This window comes from Chanodichthys erythropterus, chromosome 12 (assembly GCF_024489055.1).
Source record: "Chanodichthys erythropterus isolate Z2021 chromosome 12, ASM2448905v1, whole genome shotgun sequence".
NCBI classification, from domain to species: Eukaryota; Metazoa; Chordata; class Actinopteri; order Cypriniformes; family Xenocyprididae; genus Chanodichthys; species Chanodichthys erythropterus.
This window is the reverse complement of record NC_090232.1, coordinates 38838341-38853875: the sequence shown is the minus strand read 5'-3', so window position 1 is coordinate 38853875 and position 15535 is coordinate 38838341. Positions and strand designations below refer to the sequence as shown.

Sequence of the window (15535 nt, the reverse complement as noted above, 5' to 3'; positions counted from 1 at the left end):
TCTCTTCATGGCAGCAACATAAAATGAAACAATATTACATTCGAACCAAACTAATATGAAACCATTAGCAGGGTAGAGAAGAGAAGAAAAAAGATAAAATGCAGGTAGTTTTGACATACCTGTTATCATAAACACTCATATGATGTGAAATGAACAATTTTCAGATATTTCGGTAAATTATGTGTTATGACTTTTGTAGAACTGTGGATGTTTTACAAACAAAGGGACAATTTAATTGGTCAGGAGTTAATAATTACAATAAATAAAATAATTGGAAGCTGAAACTCTTACATGACAATTTTTCTTTATATATATATATATATATATATATATATATATATATATATATATATATATATATATATAAATAAAAATACTAAATTCCAAGGCATAGTTTAAAACAAAAGAAATGTCTCTGCTACAAATGGTAAGTCAATAAAGGGGCGAAACGCTTCTGTTCTTGCCCTTTAAAATATTTTGAATTTAAATGAAGCATCATGGAGGACAAAAGAGTGAAAATGTTGTTTCCAACAACATCAAGGATGTCAGACTGCCTGTGGTGACATGTCATGTAATGTTGTTTTATTGTCTCTTGTTGAACAATACTTTGTGCTGATTGGGCATGATCTTTATCATCATCATCATGGCTGCATGCGCAGAGAGACTAGAAAGAATGTGGCCTACAATCTTTTCTATGGCTAATGCAATTATCATTACAGTTATTGCTAGAGACACTCTAACCTACAGTTTATGAAATCAAGAGACTCATAAATGTAAGTTACTGAAACGAGAAACAAGGTATTATGTTTAACGTTTATCAGCGGTGGTCATTTCTTTTAAATAAATAGTCTATATTTTGCTAGTATGCCATGATGAACGACTGTGCAACAAAACTATCAGCATTTGTTTCACCTCACACATACACCTATCCATTACAGTACCATTCACATACAAATCAAAATAAGATTGATTATTTATCATCATGTGTGGTTGAAATCGTTGAGGTGAAAAGGATGATGCCCTGACAGTTTTTCTTATCAGAATAATAACAAAATATCACATACAACATTCAGCTAATGGCTAATCCAAAAATGTAAACATCAGAATCTCACCTTCGATAAGTAAAATTCTGGATAGAAAATGTTATTTATTAAAAAACAGCTCATGTTTTTGCTAAATAAGTTCCCCCAACTCCTCCCGACGTAGATCTAGCTGCTGCAGATCTCTAACTTTGGTTTGTTGACTGTTTGATAAAAACAGTACAAAAAATACTGCTGTATAAAAAAAATGAATCAAGCTCTCAAGTTTCCTCATGAAAATTGCACAGCATTATTTTTTTTCAATTGTTTTCTTCCTCAAAATATCAAGCTGGTATTATAAGTGTCGTCGCAGTTGCCTAAAGGCACCTCTTTCTTTCTTTCTTTCTCTCACTCGTTTTTACTTTCTATGCTTTTCCCAAAACTACAATTTATATTGCTGCTCTTCTAATCCAGTTCTATATTATTTATACCGTCAAGTCATCTGACCTTGCCCGACTGCTGGCCTTGCTCAAGCTGCTGAGCGGTCGCGTGTCTTCTATCGTCTCGCTGGCTTCCACGTCGGCTTCGACGGCCATCTCGTCCTCATCTTCATCCCTTTGTAGAACTCCCGCCGCTACACTCGGCCCTATCACGGTCGTCTGGGCGTAGGAGGGCAGCGTTTCATCGTACACCTTAGACACGTCTTTTTTAGGTGTGGTCGCCTCGTCCGATTTCTCCTCAAATGGCTCGTACGGAGCCGGCAGCCGGCCAGCCTCCATCCCCCCTACCTCAGTCAGGGGGAAGAAGTGTGACGTGGCTCTGTCCTCCTCAAGCAACTTGTAGCCTTTGGCTTTCTGGATGGAGGAGGCTGCTATGGAAGGCAAGGCCTTCTCGGCTGCCCCCGGTCCCTCGACTTGCGGCCGCACCGGTTTACGGAACACAAAGTGGATCTTTTTCAAGCCTAAATGGCTGATTTCCACAAAGTTGAGGAAAAGTGAGACACAGGCCACGGCTAACATGAAGATGATGAAAACGGTTTTCTCTGTAGGTCTTGAGACGAAGCAGTCAACCGTGTTTGGGCACGGCCAACGGCTGCACTTGTACAGCGGCAGAATTCGGAAGCCATACAAGTAGTACTGGCCCACCACGAAGCCTACCTCAAAGAGAGTCTTGAAGATAATGTGGCAGATATAGGTCCTCAAGAGAGTGCCCTCTAGACGAAACTTCTTGCTGCCCTTTGTGCTCGTCTCTTTGGCCGTACGGACGCTTCCCTGATCAGGCGCGAGCGGCAGCCTCTCCTCGTTCATCTCTTGCTGCCTGTTGAGCTCAGCCTCCTCCCGTTCCTTGCGCTTCTCCTCCATGTGTACATGGTGGACAGCGTGACCCACGTACACCAAAGAGGGTGTGGAAACAAAGATGATCTGGAGTACCCACAGGCGAATGTGCGAGATGGGGAATGCCTCGTCGTAGCAAACGTTCTCGCAACCCGGCTGCTGCGTGTTGCACACGTAATCCGATTGCTCGTCGCCCCACACGAACTCCGCGGCTGTGCCCAAGATGAGGATTCGGAAGATGAAGAGGACCGTGAGCCACACCCTACCGATTACCGTCGAATGCTCATTTACTTCCTCGAGGATGTTGCCCAAGAAACTCCAGTCACCCATGGTTGACTGTCAGCACTGCGGAACAAACAAAAGAGATGTTTGAAAGCAGGCAGAAATGCAAAGTGTTTTTGACCTGAAATTCGGGAAACTACAAATCGAGTTACACTTTATGATTTTAGATTGTCCCAAACAATGTACTGTTGTAAAGGTCATTTCGTTTGTGATAGAATTTGTTTACAGCATCAGTACCATCTGATAATTATGTAGAGTTTGAAAGATAATCAAATCAAACAATGACACTGTACATGTTTCTACCCTGGTCTAACAAAACAAGCCAAACAAGTCACAAAACAACTCTTAAAAAGGAGGAGTCAAAATTCTCTACAACTGAATCAAATGCATAGCTTTATGTTCTATATAGAACAAACCGCAATACAGGTAAACAGTATAAAATGGGCAACTTGCCACAGTAAGAGCTCCAGAGTATGCGTGTTCCCCCTTCTCTTGGCACACTGTGGTGTGAAGTGAACTTTTTTCTCTCTGGTTCCCACCTATGGCCTCCAATCCTTGTCGCCCGAGTGAGCAGAAGTGAATGAATCCAGTCTGATGGTTGGTTTTTAGTTTGCTGCAATATTTAAGCTGGGAGCCAGACAGCCTTTATTCAGAGGGCGACGCATGGTGACGCGTAGCACAATAGGATTCACAAACACAAATGGGAATGTATGTGACACTGGCATTGGGAAAAGGGCAATTTTAAAAGTGTAAACTTGACATGGTGCTAATTAAAACATGATTATTAGTTTTACTACACGGTCACTTGAGTTTGAACTAGCAGTGTTATCAGTCATCTATCTTTGGTCACAGTTCTCAGAAACATTTGTTCTTTGACTTACAGGAAGTGAGCACTGAAGTGATAAGGTGGGCTTATCATAAAAGAAAACCATCATTGTTCACATGTACATTTTTACTCCAAAATGCACCAGGCTAATGCTATGCTAAATGCTAAAACCATCAGAGAAAGTGGGCTCATGACAGTGAAAGATTTGTTATTTTTTGAAAGCTAGGGAAGGCTATAATAGCTTAAAAGCTAACAACAGGCTAGTTTTAAAAATAGCAACAAACTATTATATGGTTCTTTAAACTTCGCTTTTTCAAAATACCAATCCCAAGCAAGCATTTAAACGTTCCTTTTTATAGGGTGAATTCAGGGTGATTGAGACACTTTTTTGCCATTGAGATGACTGGGAAAAGTGTCCTAATCAATCTGAATTCACCCTATATATTTAGAGTTTATTATATAGCTATGGCTGATAACACTACTAGTGATGTCAAACTCAATCAAGAGAAATTAGTCTTATTTGTATTTATTTATTTATTTGTATTTCATGTGACATCATAATGCATCAGGGCATGACTAAAAACACCATGTTATCATGAAATTGATGTATATATAACTTTTAAAACAGTAGGTCAAGCAGAGTTTTACACATGCTTCTTGACTCAAATGTATCAAGTCTAATTAGTCAGAACCACAACCAATAATCCCTCTCTAGACAATGCTTTAGCCCATGTGGACCATTTTTTATCCAACTGGAATGTGCTCTCGAAATGACATCATGGACTAAGCATTGCCATTGGCTGATACTAAAGAATGATGTTCAGTGGGTGGGTGGTTATGTGAATGTTTGGATGGCGGAGGCAGGGCATTTGCATGTATGCAAAATTGTTTTCATATTAAACACTAGTAAGTCATCTTGAATGAATCACAAGTAGTTGTCAAAACATCTATTGCTATTATACAAGTCTAACAGGATAACCCCATTGACCCTGTTTCCATTTACTAAAGACAGAATGCACTACAAAAGCAGACAGATCACCTAAAAATACCCCTCAACTACCATTTTAACAGAAGCAAATAAAATTGAAGGATCTGAGATTAGGAGTTTCTTTAGTGACTGGGTTGATTGCACCATCATTTTTCAAGACACTGGTGTTAAAAGTTGGGTGTACATTGTAGTACATGGGAATTTTCCCTATTTCTACTATTACTTAAGACCATCTCAAGCCTTAGCTGGTTTTAAGCTGGTCGACAATCTAGTCTCCCAGTCTGACAAGTGCCCCAAACCCCTCTAAAACCAGCAAAAACAAGGCTTGGAGAAAAGCCGAGACCAGCAGGTTTTAAGAATCTACTGACCACATTGGCAACTGATATAGCCTGACAATAAATAATCCATGTATTCTATCCTAACCTTTGCAAGGCTCACCTAGAACTTTTCTAAAGTCAACATTACATAGGGCTCTCTAAACAGAGCCCTACACAAGTAGCTCAACACCATCTGCAGAGAGTACGCAAAAAGTTGGAGCAAACAGTCCTCATGTTAGCTTGAACCTGGAGCCTTCATTTAAAGGTGCTACTTGTTGATATTGCTGGCGCTGGCAGCCTAAGCCAGCAGCAGAGTGGTGAATGGGTGTCGGGATTTCAAACAATGGCATGATGTCATTATGAAGTCCGCTGTGTCTATTAAACGTGCGCATTGAGGCATGATCCCAGATTGTGCGAATGAAGCAGGCCCCAGGCTATGGCTAAGCATTGGACCATCCCTCAAACAAAGTTATCTTACAGGGATCTGCCTACATGCTGTTACACCACGTTTCCTGCTCCTGAGGGACAATTTAGCTGACTGCCATAAAACTATGTAGGATACAGTGAAAGGGTAGCATTAGCATATAGGTAGCAGTAGCCATTAACAGGGGAAAAAGCTGGGGGAAACACATACTGTATGCTATCAATCTCAGTACACGAAAACTTTATTTGCTGGATAACTAAGGCAAGTTGAGTGTGACAGTGAATGACTGAGACTTTGCTTTTCCAGCCGTAGTTATTATATTTTATCTAAGAACCCACTTGCTGAAATGTTGGTCTACACATGTTTTTTTTTTGGTCTAGCTCAAGGGTGTCCAAACCTGCTCCAGGAGGGCCACTGTCCTGCAGAGTTTAGCTCCAACCATAATTAAACACCTGAACCAGCTAATCAAGCTATTCAGACTCACTAGAAACATTCAGGCATTTGTGCAAGGAGCAGGATTGGACACCCCTGGTCTACCTGGCGGACTTACAAACCATTTACATCATCTTTTGATTACTGGTGGTTGACCAAGGAAGTTTTGCTAGTTAAGTTAGTTTGGAAAATCAGTTCACTTCATCCCATTTTGGAAGGCAACATCCAAAACACAACTTATAATGGCCTTTCCGGCTGGACTACACATTTGTACAGAATAGATGTACCTCATGGGGTTACTTAATGTCTTTGTGAGCAATATTAACACAATCTACTAGATTTAGTTTAAAAATAGGTCTGATTTCTAAATATTGCTCCAGACTCAGAGAACTCCTGCATGGTTTGACAGTGGTGCCTATCCTCTTGTTCTTCTGTGGTAATCCCCATTAATCCCTATTCCAGCGCCAGCCATTTGATGGATCCAATGTGTGTCTCTCTTCTCTGTTCTTTGCGCATACCAGAGATACCAGCTACAATAAGGAGGATTTACCTGATTCAGTTCACTTCCATTCCACGTGGGAGACTGAAGAGTGAATGAAGCCATATTACAGACTTGCAGTGCAGAATTATAGAATTATATGCCACTTTCTAGAGCAGCAGAACTGCTTGGAATACAATGGAATACAATCCTAACCGCTGGGTTTGGTTGACCCATTGTTAGAGGTGACAAACTTCCAGTTAATAAAGATTAGCTCTCACTGGAAATCTAATATTGGGCCTTCACTGGGACACTGTCCAGTTTTTCTTGGTTTCTGGATATCAAAAGTCTAAACACCCATAAATGTGGCTAAATGATTACCTCCAAGACCCGGAATGTACCGGAAGACTAGGTGTCTACATATATACTGTAGCATTAGGGTTTAAAATAGTTATTTTCCTGGAAGTATTGTAACAAACATCTGTCTAACCACACCCTCACCAAGAGTCCCAGCTTTCCATGGCCTGTAATCCACCACCTATGATATTGAATTGGCAGGAGAAAGGGTGGAGAAAAGGTGAGCAATTGTTCAGTCCAATCTCAAAGGAAATGGATATGCGACTTCCTGAGTATGTACACGTTGGTTAGGGTACAGCAAGAGGAAAGAAAGGCCTTTGGCAATACAATAGAAAGACGGAAGGTAGAGTGGTCACAATTCACAAAGAGATGCAAAAGAAAAGTAAAGAACATGGAATGTCAAATGAGGTTAAAAAGGGGGAAATCATTTTGACAGTCAACCTTGTCATCAATTTAAACCAGAGTTCATTGAGTTTTTGTGTCAATTTTTTTTTTGTTCATACGTCACTTAAAGGGATATCTCACCCAAAAATGAAAATTATCCCATGATTTACTCACCATCAAGCTATAGGTGTATATGGCTATCTTCTTTCATATGGATATGGCTCCAGTGGGTTAATAAAGGCCTTTTGAAGCGAAGCAATGCATTTTTATAAGAAAAATATTCATATTTAAAACTTTATAAATTCAAATAACTAGCTTCTGGTGGACGACCGCATGCATACTGCATAAGTCAACTTGCGCCAAATGAGTAACCCGTGACATGAAGCATGATGCAGGAGGTAGGAGTATTGCAATCTTAGACGTCTCTCACGGTTCAAACTAATAGGGCTGGGCAACAAACTCAAACCTTCTCTTCTCTTATATCAAAATCCTCCAACATTTCTAGACTTCTAATTCGTGACCTGTGTTATGTTTTGCTCTTTCCTCTGCGCCTCAGTGTTCTTCATTGCATTCGGGTCAAGGTTGCTCTTCCGCCCAAATCAACTCGTGCAGTATGCGTACGGTCGTCTGCCGGAAGCTAGTTATTTGAATTTATAAAGTTTTAAATATGGGATAATTTTCATTTTTGGGTGAACTAAGAATCTGTTTTCTAAATGCCTGTTATTGATCTTATTGTGAGAAATTAATGCAATAGTGATAAGCGATTTCAAAACACCGCTTCATTAAGCTTTGAATCTTTTGTTTCGAATTAGTGGTTCGGAGCACTACCAAACTTCCAAAGTCATGTGATTTCAGTAAACAAGGCTTCGTTATGTCATAAGTGTTTCGAAATTTCAATGGTTCACCACTGGTGGGCATGACTTTGGCAGTTTGATACACGCTTCGAACCACTGATTCAAAACAAAAGATTCGTAAAGCTTCAAAGCTTCATGAAGCAGTGTTTTGAAATCCTGTCACTAGATATTGTTGAATAAAATCGTTATTTTTGTTTTTTGGTGCACAAATAGTATTCTCATCGCCTCATAACATAAAGGTTGAACCACTGTAGTCACATGAACTGTTTTAAATAGGGATGCACCGATGTATCGGTTCCGATATTTATCAGCCGATTTTTGCTCAATTTACAACCATCAGCATATCGGCTATAGTAGGAAAAAGGCAGATGTAACAAACCAATGGTTTATTAATTAACTGCGTGAAGGCGCTGAGCTTTATAATGACTGTTGTGTAATCCTAGCTCTGCTGTCTGCGCTTAATGCGAATCAAATAACAAAAGAAAGATCGCACAATATTCTTGACTAAACAACTTTTGTAACTTTCATAAGTGTAGCGGAACCCATCTGAATGATGACCAAAACTTTACTAATGTATTAAGTTTTTTACGTCCGTTTTTACTCCAAACAAATCAACACAAAAGCTAAACAATACAGAGCACAAAAAGTGCGCATTAAACTCTCTCCGTTGCATTATCATTCACATACAGCGAATTACTCAAAACACTTATTACAACTAACAGTAAAGAAATACATAAGGACCTTTTCGGGGGTGCTTTATAAACGGACAAACTTTAAATCTGCAAAATATCTATGAAGAACTGCGTGTTCTCCTCAGCCGGTAGACTAGAACACCCATCAAAATAAGAGTCCCGCCTTAGTAAAGGAGATTGCATCCGATTGCAGATACATATTTAAACTTACAAAAAATATTAATATGTATACAAAAACAAATTAGAAGATTAGTCAGTTACAATAAAGAAGGATTAATATGTATATAATTTATACAATGAAGAATATGCAATGTTATTTTACATATGTTTACTTTATTTCTGTACCAGAACACTTTTAAACCTACCTAAAAAGCAGTTTATTTCATATGTATCTTTGTTCTGTATTCTTTATGTAGGCCTGCTGAATGTTAAATGGATCTTTATCATGTTCATTAAAAAATAGTATTTGATGATCAATAAACCTGCTAGTATATTTTAATGCAGGTGTTTTTGAACTTTGCTTATTTAAAACATGATCAAAATCTAATTTCAAATAAGAGAGGAAGTGACAAATATTGGTATCGGCCAATAATTGTTTGTTAAAATCGGTATCAGCCCCAAAAATTCATATCGGTGCTTCCCTAGTTTTAAATATGTCTTTAGTAGCTTTCTGGGCATTTGAAAGTGTTAATTGTCTTCCTGGCAATGCAGACCTCACTGAGCCATCGGATTTCATCAAAAAATATCTTAATTTGTGTTCCAAAGATGAGCAAAGTTCTTACGGGTGTGGAACGGCATGAGGGTGAGTAATAAATGACAGAATTTTCATTTTTGGGTGAACTAACCCTTTAAATTAAACGTCATAATTTGATCTTCCAGTGAAATGACAGACTTCTCTATAGTGACATATGCCAGACTTCCATCATTTGGTCAGTGAAACCAAAGGTCAATAAAACGGTCTACATTGTTAATGCATGGCTCAAATTCTACAGCTAATGTAAATGTACATTAGCTTTGAAGAATCCAAGATTGTGCTGAGTCTTTGAAAATGATTCTAGTTCATTTTGGAATCTACATATGGAGAACAAGACACTGAGTATAGGAACTCTACTAACCAAAGAAATGCATGCAACAGTCATTGGTGTGTAGGAACGTCTGCTGTCTGGCTTTTTCTCTCAGCCAGGATTCTGTCAGGGTGTAGTCAGCCCGGTCTCTAACACCAGGTCGTAGAAGGGTCCACTCTCTCTCAGATGATAACCCTGATGCACAGGGTGTCTTTATCACTTACTAGCATTCTGCAGCTTTGCAGCTCCCTATAAAAAGAGATAGAGGTGATTTTAAGCATCATGATTAGTTTCACACTCCCATGTATCATATGTGCCAAAAAAAAACAATCAAACAATATTTCGGTTACACTTTATTTTGATGGTCCCCTTTAGATATTATGTACCTGTGTTGCACATACATGTCAACTAACTCTCATTAGAGTATTGGTTCAGTATTAGTAGACTGTTAGGGTTTGTAGAATAAGTTTACATGCACTTGCAAAGTAACTTGTAGTCAGTTGGGGAGCAAAAAGTGTAAGCAAATATTATGCTACAATCCAGTCTACTAATACTCTAATGAGAGGTAGTTGACATGTTGGTGCAAAGTTACTTATGGTCAACAGGATGTCTAAAGGGGACATATTTCAACCACAAATTCATGTCTTAGCAGCCATTTTCACACCTTCATTGATGTTTTAGGTGACTACAAAGACATGATATCTGTTTTTATTTTTCATGCAAGAAAAAAAGTAACTGAAACTTTTTTGAAACTATTCACACTTGCAATAAAAATAGCTCTGTTAATTCTAAGAAGAGCTCTAGTATCATTTGCTAGCAGATGTCCACATTATTATTATTATTATTTTTTTTTTACCTCTGCCCCCATAACCTTAAAGCAGATCTGAAAGGAGTCCAAGGTATCAGCACAACCATTGTGATGAATACAAATTTCGATAAAGATTTTTGCTGAGTGTGGAAAGCCGCCATCTTTTCTCCATTGTTTCCAGAGGGTGAACAAGAAAATAAGCTTTGACACCAGAACACAAGAGGAGACGGAGACAGACACCAAGAGGTTGTTCTGCTTGTTTTGTCTATTTAGAAAAAAAGCCAGCAATATCACTTTGAATGCTGCAAATGTTTTGTTTGGCTTTTGAGAATGTTTGCAGAGGCCTTTTGCTTAATAATCCACTCAGCTGTTAGGACAACAATAAAGGTCAATATGAGTGACAGAAGCATAAAAGCAATAAATAAAGGAAAAGTTTGTCTTTTCATGCGTGATCATCATGTGGATTAACGCCGTCTAGGTGGGTAAAATGTGAGGGGTCAGGGCAGGTCACCATCCTTACAATGGTCCATGCAATGATTCCCAATGGTTGAATTACAACCGATATTTCTTTATCACTATTTAACACTTAAAGTGCTTTTGTCTTCTTAAAGGATTAGTTCACTTCAGAATCAAATGTCCTGATAATTTACTCACTCCCATGTCATCTAAGATGTTTATGTCTGTCTTTCTTCAGTTGAAAAAGAAATTAAGGTTTTTGAAGAAAACATTCCAGGATTTTTCTCCATATAGTGGACTTCACTTGGATACATCAGGTTCAAGGTCCAAATTGCAGTTTCAATGCAGCTTCAAAGGGCTCTACAAGATTACAGACAAGGAATAAGGGTCATGTCACGTGACGTAGGTGGCAGTACCGAGCAAGTGTTTACAAAGTGAACGTGCAAAGACAAAGTCAAATGGTCTTTACAAAAAAAAAAAAGAACATGAGATGGCGTTTTTCGCCCTACCGCAGTACACCTACGTCATGCATGACCTTTCCAACATGATTATGTAATGTGTGGCACATAGTGCAAGATGAGTATTTGTGGTTAAAAAGTATATACATTTTTGTATACACACGATTGTATATACACTTATTCCTCGTCCAGGATCATGTAGAGCCCATTGAAGCTGCATTTAAACTGCAATTTGAACAGTCCACCCATTGATAGCCGTTGAAGTCCACTATATGGAGAAAAATCCTGGAATGTTTTCCTCAAAAAACAATTTCTTGTCGAGAAAGAAAGGAGAAAAGACATAAACATCTTGGATGTCATTGAGTAATTTATCATGAAATTTTAATTCTGAAGTGAACTAATCCTTTAAGTTTAATGAATACATGTAGGTGTGAGCTGAGAAAAACCACAGTTGACCTTTAGCTGTTTGAGCAATATATAGCATTGGTCCAAATTATCATTTATACCCCTTTACTGACCTTGTTTCAGACTTAGGTGTGGTGTGCTTTGGGCACATGGACGATTCTCTTCACACGATCCTGTGGCCGGGCTAAATGAAGAGAAAGGCATTTTATCACTGTCCATATGACTAGGGCTGAAGAGAGAGTGCTGTGAGTCACAGCGGTGTTGATGACAACTTCAAGTGCCACAGTCACACTTTACCTTGAGTGGTTCATGCAAACAGAGCAGCTCTGGTAAGGGAACACAAGCAACATTGGTTTGTATTAAACGAGGTGTTTATTAAGGCAAGCCTCACTCTTACCATTGCTCATATTAAGGCCAATTCACACTGCACTGTCAGATGCATTCACACACCGACAGTCACCAGATTACAGTACGTCACTTCTCAGACATTCAAACTCCGATTCAGCATGTTTCAATCGGTGAAAATAAGCTCCGACAGATGCCAACAGACTCAGACCGGGGTAGCACACTGATCCAACAAAACTTGATGAAGTTTCTGTTGCTGTCTGTCAGTGCAGTGTGAATTGACATTTACAATTACAGATTAAAACCTTTTTGGTCATTAAAGGGTTAGTTCACCCAAAAATAAAAATGATTCCATAATTTACTCACCCTCAAGCCATCCTGGGTGTATATGATTTTCTTCTTTCAGCCAAACCCAATCAGAGTTATGTTAAAAAAAAATATCTTGGCTCTTCCCTAGCTTTATAATGGCAGTGAATGGTACCTTAGAATTTGAAGCCCAAAAATGTATCCATCATAAAAGTAATCCATACAACTCAATGGGATTAATAAGGGCCTTCTGAAGCAAAGCGATGCAGATTTGTAAGAAAAATATCCATATTTATAACTTTATAAACCATAATCACTGGCTTCTGGTAACAGCCGTATGCAAGTCGAGTTCCTGCGGAAGAGTGACCTCTATAACTGATTGTGTTTGGCTAAAAAAGAAGAAAGTCATGGCTTGAGGGTGAGTAAATTATGGGATAATTTTGATTTTTGGGTGAACTATCCCTTTAAGCAACAACCCTGAAATAAATTAAACCTGGCAACCATTGTTGGGGGTAACGCATTACAAGTAACTTGAGTTACTTAATCAGATTACTTTTTCAAGTAACTAGTAAAGTAACGCATTTTCCAATTTACAACAAAATATGCAAGTTACTTTTTCTCATTTATTGACTGACAGCTCATGTCCATGTTGAGAGAAATAAAGTGCAGGTGTGTTGTGTTTGTTGTGTGAACGTGATGGTTATTGTAAATGTGAGCATGGATTTACTCATCTCACCTGCACGAAAACATTCAGTATTCCACAAAATTAATAAAATGTGAAATGCAATCTAGTTTATGCAAACATGTAATAATTAACTATATAAAATTACACAAATATAGCTACTTTATGTATTTAATCTCACTTTATTAACCAATGTCTTTGCTGCCGACCTTCAATTATCTAATTCAACCATACTAATAAGCAAAAACTACTTTAGATTAGATTTAGGCTGTGTCTGAAAACTGGAAAATGCTGCCTTCTGAGGACACATTTTAAGGTAGGAAGGCATCAAGGCACGTGCAAATCCAGTGTTAGCATCACTTCCTTTTTTCTGAGATACCTTCATCTGATTGATTTTTGAAGGAGGCATAGATGTGTCTTAGATATCTCACAATCCTGTGCTTTCCATTCTGTGACACTTGAGCTAGAAAAATAAAGATGCCGTCCGAAAGTTGCGTTTGCTGGCCAGTTTGAGAGTAAATGTAAATTTTTGACCAACATTTTCCACTTTTGATGTAATTTCTAGCGAGAAATTACTACTGTAGTAATTAAATATTTGTTTAGTTCTCACCAAAGCTAGCGCTATATTGCTGTAGATCATTAAACTCTTATGCTGCCTCGGAAGTCTGTCCGAAATCTGTTTCATGAGGTGCCTTCATGCACAAACGCTGCCTTACAAGTCATTGCTTGATAAGGCAGCGAAGCAGCAAGTCAGCTACCTAGGTTTTCGGATTCAGCCTTAGAAATAAGAGCATTGAACTTCCTTCCCCTGTATCCTATTCTTCTGTGATCCACAGCTGAAAGGTTTGTTTGAGCTGCGCCCTCTACTGTACAGGCGTAAATATGCATTGCCTTCAACCTGAGGCTTAGGCTATTCATTTCACTTTTGGTGTGAAATGGCCTTTACATTTACCAAAAATAAAACTTTTGTTATTAAAATACAAACAATCAAGCCCAGATCAGGTGAGAAAAAGTAACACAAAAGTAAAGTAACATTACTTTTCAGTAACTAAGTAACGCAATTAGTTACTTTTTAGGGAGAACGCAATATTGTAATGCATTACTTTTAAAAATAACTTTGCCCAACAATGGTGTCAACAACCAAGAACACTCTAGCAACTGCACAGCAATGATCTGGCAACCACCCACAATGCCACAGCAGCATGGCCCACAATTTTTGCAAGAACAAGCGCATTACAATCTTTATAATACTTTTCTGGTTCTTATACTAATAACGTTTTATTGATGAGAGATCACAATCCTGAAACTGATGTATTTCACTGTGAGTGTCAGAAACACAAACCAAACTCCAGACTGATGCAACTCAACAGTGGCCCAAAGCTAGTCTGGTCACATGGTGGGTCTCTTCAATGTCCCATTGCCAATACCATGTCTGAGGAAGCGTCATGTGCCTACATCACTCATACAAAAGTGAAGGATTATAAAAGAGACATTTGTTGTTGAGCTGGTAGTGTGCCATCTTACTGTTTTAAAAGGTTGTGAGGGAGGCAAAGAGAAGCATTGTAATTGTAATCGCTTTGATGGATGAGTAAAGCCCATGTGTTCTGTTAGAGACAGGGCTGGATTTATACATAGGCATTCTAGGCACGTGGGGGCAATTACAATGAGGATAAATATTAATTATTATTTCATTCTAATGGTAAAAAAACTTCAAGACATTTACTATAAACATTAATTAAAATATAATTCTGAAACTATCTCCATTTCGTCATTTGTTCACCATAAATCGTTATTATTGGTCACCCTTTATATCTGTCTGCGGGTTTTGCAAATATTTAACCAATGAAACGTATTTAAAAGAGCTTGTGATTAAACCTCAGAACTCCGCACCGCCTCGACGAGAACGAAGTGTCACAAGCAGTTTGGACCTTCTCTGCTTGTTTGCAATGCAAAGGTAAATGAAGAACTGTTTGTTTGAATAAGTACAGCGTTTTCTTTACTGAAGAAACACGATATAAAGGCTAATGTATTTGAGGAGCGGAGAATAGTGTCTTCATCTAGCATTTGCCGTCGTCGTCACAGAATAGCATGTCTGTACCAGCAATTCGTCTTATAACATGAGATTTAGGACTTAAATGAAAACTGAGTTCACACAAAAGTTTACTGTAGCCCAAATAACTAAAGTATACTTTATAACCTGTAAGTTGATTAAAGCGTACGATGTACTTACTGCCTCAGATGCGGCCTTTCTAATGACTGTCAAAACACGTTATGTCCGACATTCGCTAGTCAAAATACTCGTAGCTTCATTTGAGCTTGATTTTAGAGACCCAAATGGACATTAAATAGCGTGGCAGACATTGAAGTCATGTTGATACTTGATGGCTTTTCATTAATTTTGATTAAACTGACGATAAACTGATTATAAACAAAAAAAAATCAGCTTGATAATATGCTTCGAAAGATCCCAATACAAAGTTTTACTTTACTTACACACTACCATTTAAAAGCATGGGGTCAGAAAATACTTTTTTTTACAAGGATGCATTAAATTGATAAAAAGTGACAGACATTTGATACATTTTTTTTCTTTTTCAAATAAATGATGTTTTTAGGCACCAAAT

At 38.3% G+C, this 15535-nt stretch overlaps 1 protein-coding gene across 4 annotated transcripts; it reads right to left on the bottom strand.

Moving 5' to 3' along the window:
* Nucleotides 1–419: 419 nt before the first annotated feature.
* gja8b (gap junction protein alpha 8 paralog b) lies at nt 420–11907 on the bottom strand. Of its 4 annotated transcripts, none has more exons than XM_067403737.1 (4): nt 11876–11907; nt 11692–11762; nt 9503–9700; nt 420–2698 (listed from the first exon to the last, which is right to left on the bottom strand). In XM_067403737.1, exon 4 carries the CDS (start codon nt 2681–2683, stop codon nt 1505–1507), a length of 1179 nt encoding a protein of 392 aa, XP_067259838.1. In that variant the 5' UTR covers nt 2684–2698; nt 9503–9700; nt 11692–11762; nt 11876–11907; the 3' UTR covers nt 420–1504. The 4 variants fall into 4 exon arrangements, with proteins under 4 accessions (XP_067259838.1, XP_067259839.1, XP_067259840.1 ...); XM_067403738.1 differs by lacking the exon at nt 11876–11907 and adding an exon at nt 10308–10420 and having other exon boundaries at nt 11692–11720; XM_067403739.1 differs by lacking the exons at nt 9503–9700; nt 11692–11762; nt 11876–11907 and adding exons at nt 7016–7083; nt 8437–8453.
* Nucleotides 11908–15535: the final 3628 nt, after the last annotated feature.

What these genes read in the sequence shown, in the direction of transcription:
- gja8b (XM_067403737.1), bottom strand. Translation starts at nt 2,683, where the DNA reads ATGGGTGACTGGAGTTTCTTGGGCAACATCCTCGAGGAAGTAAATGAG.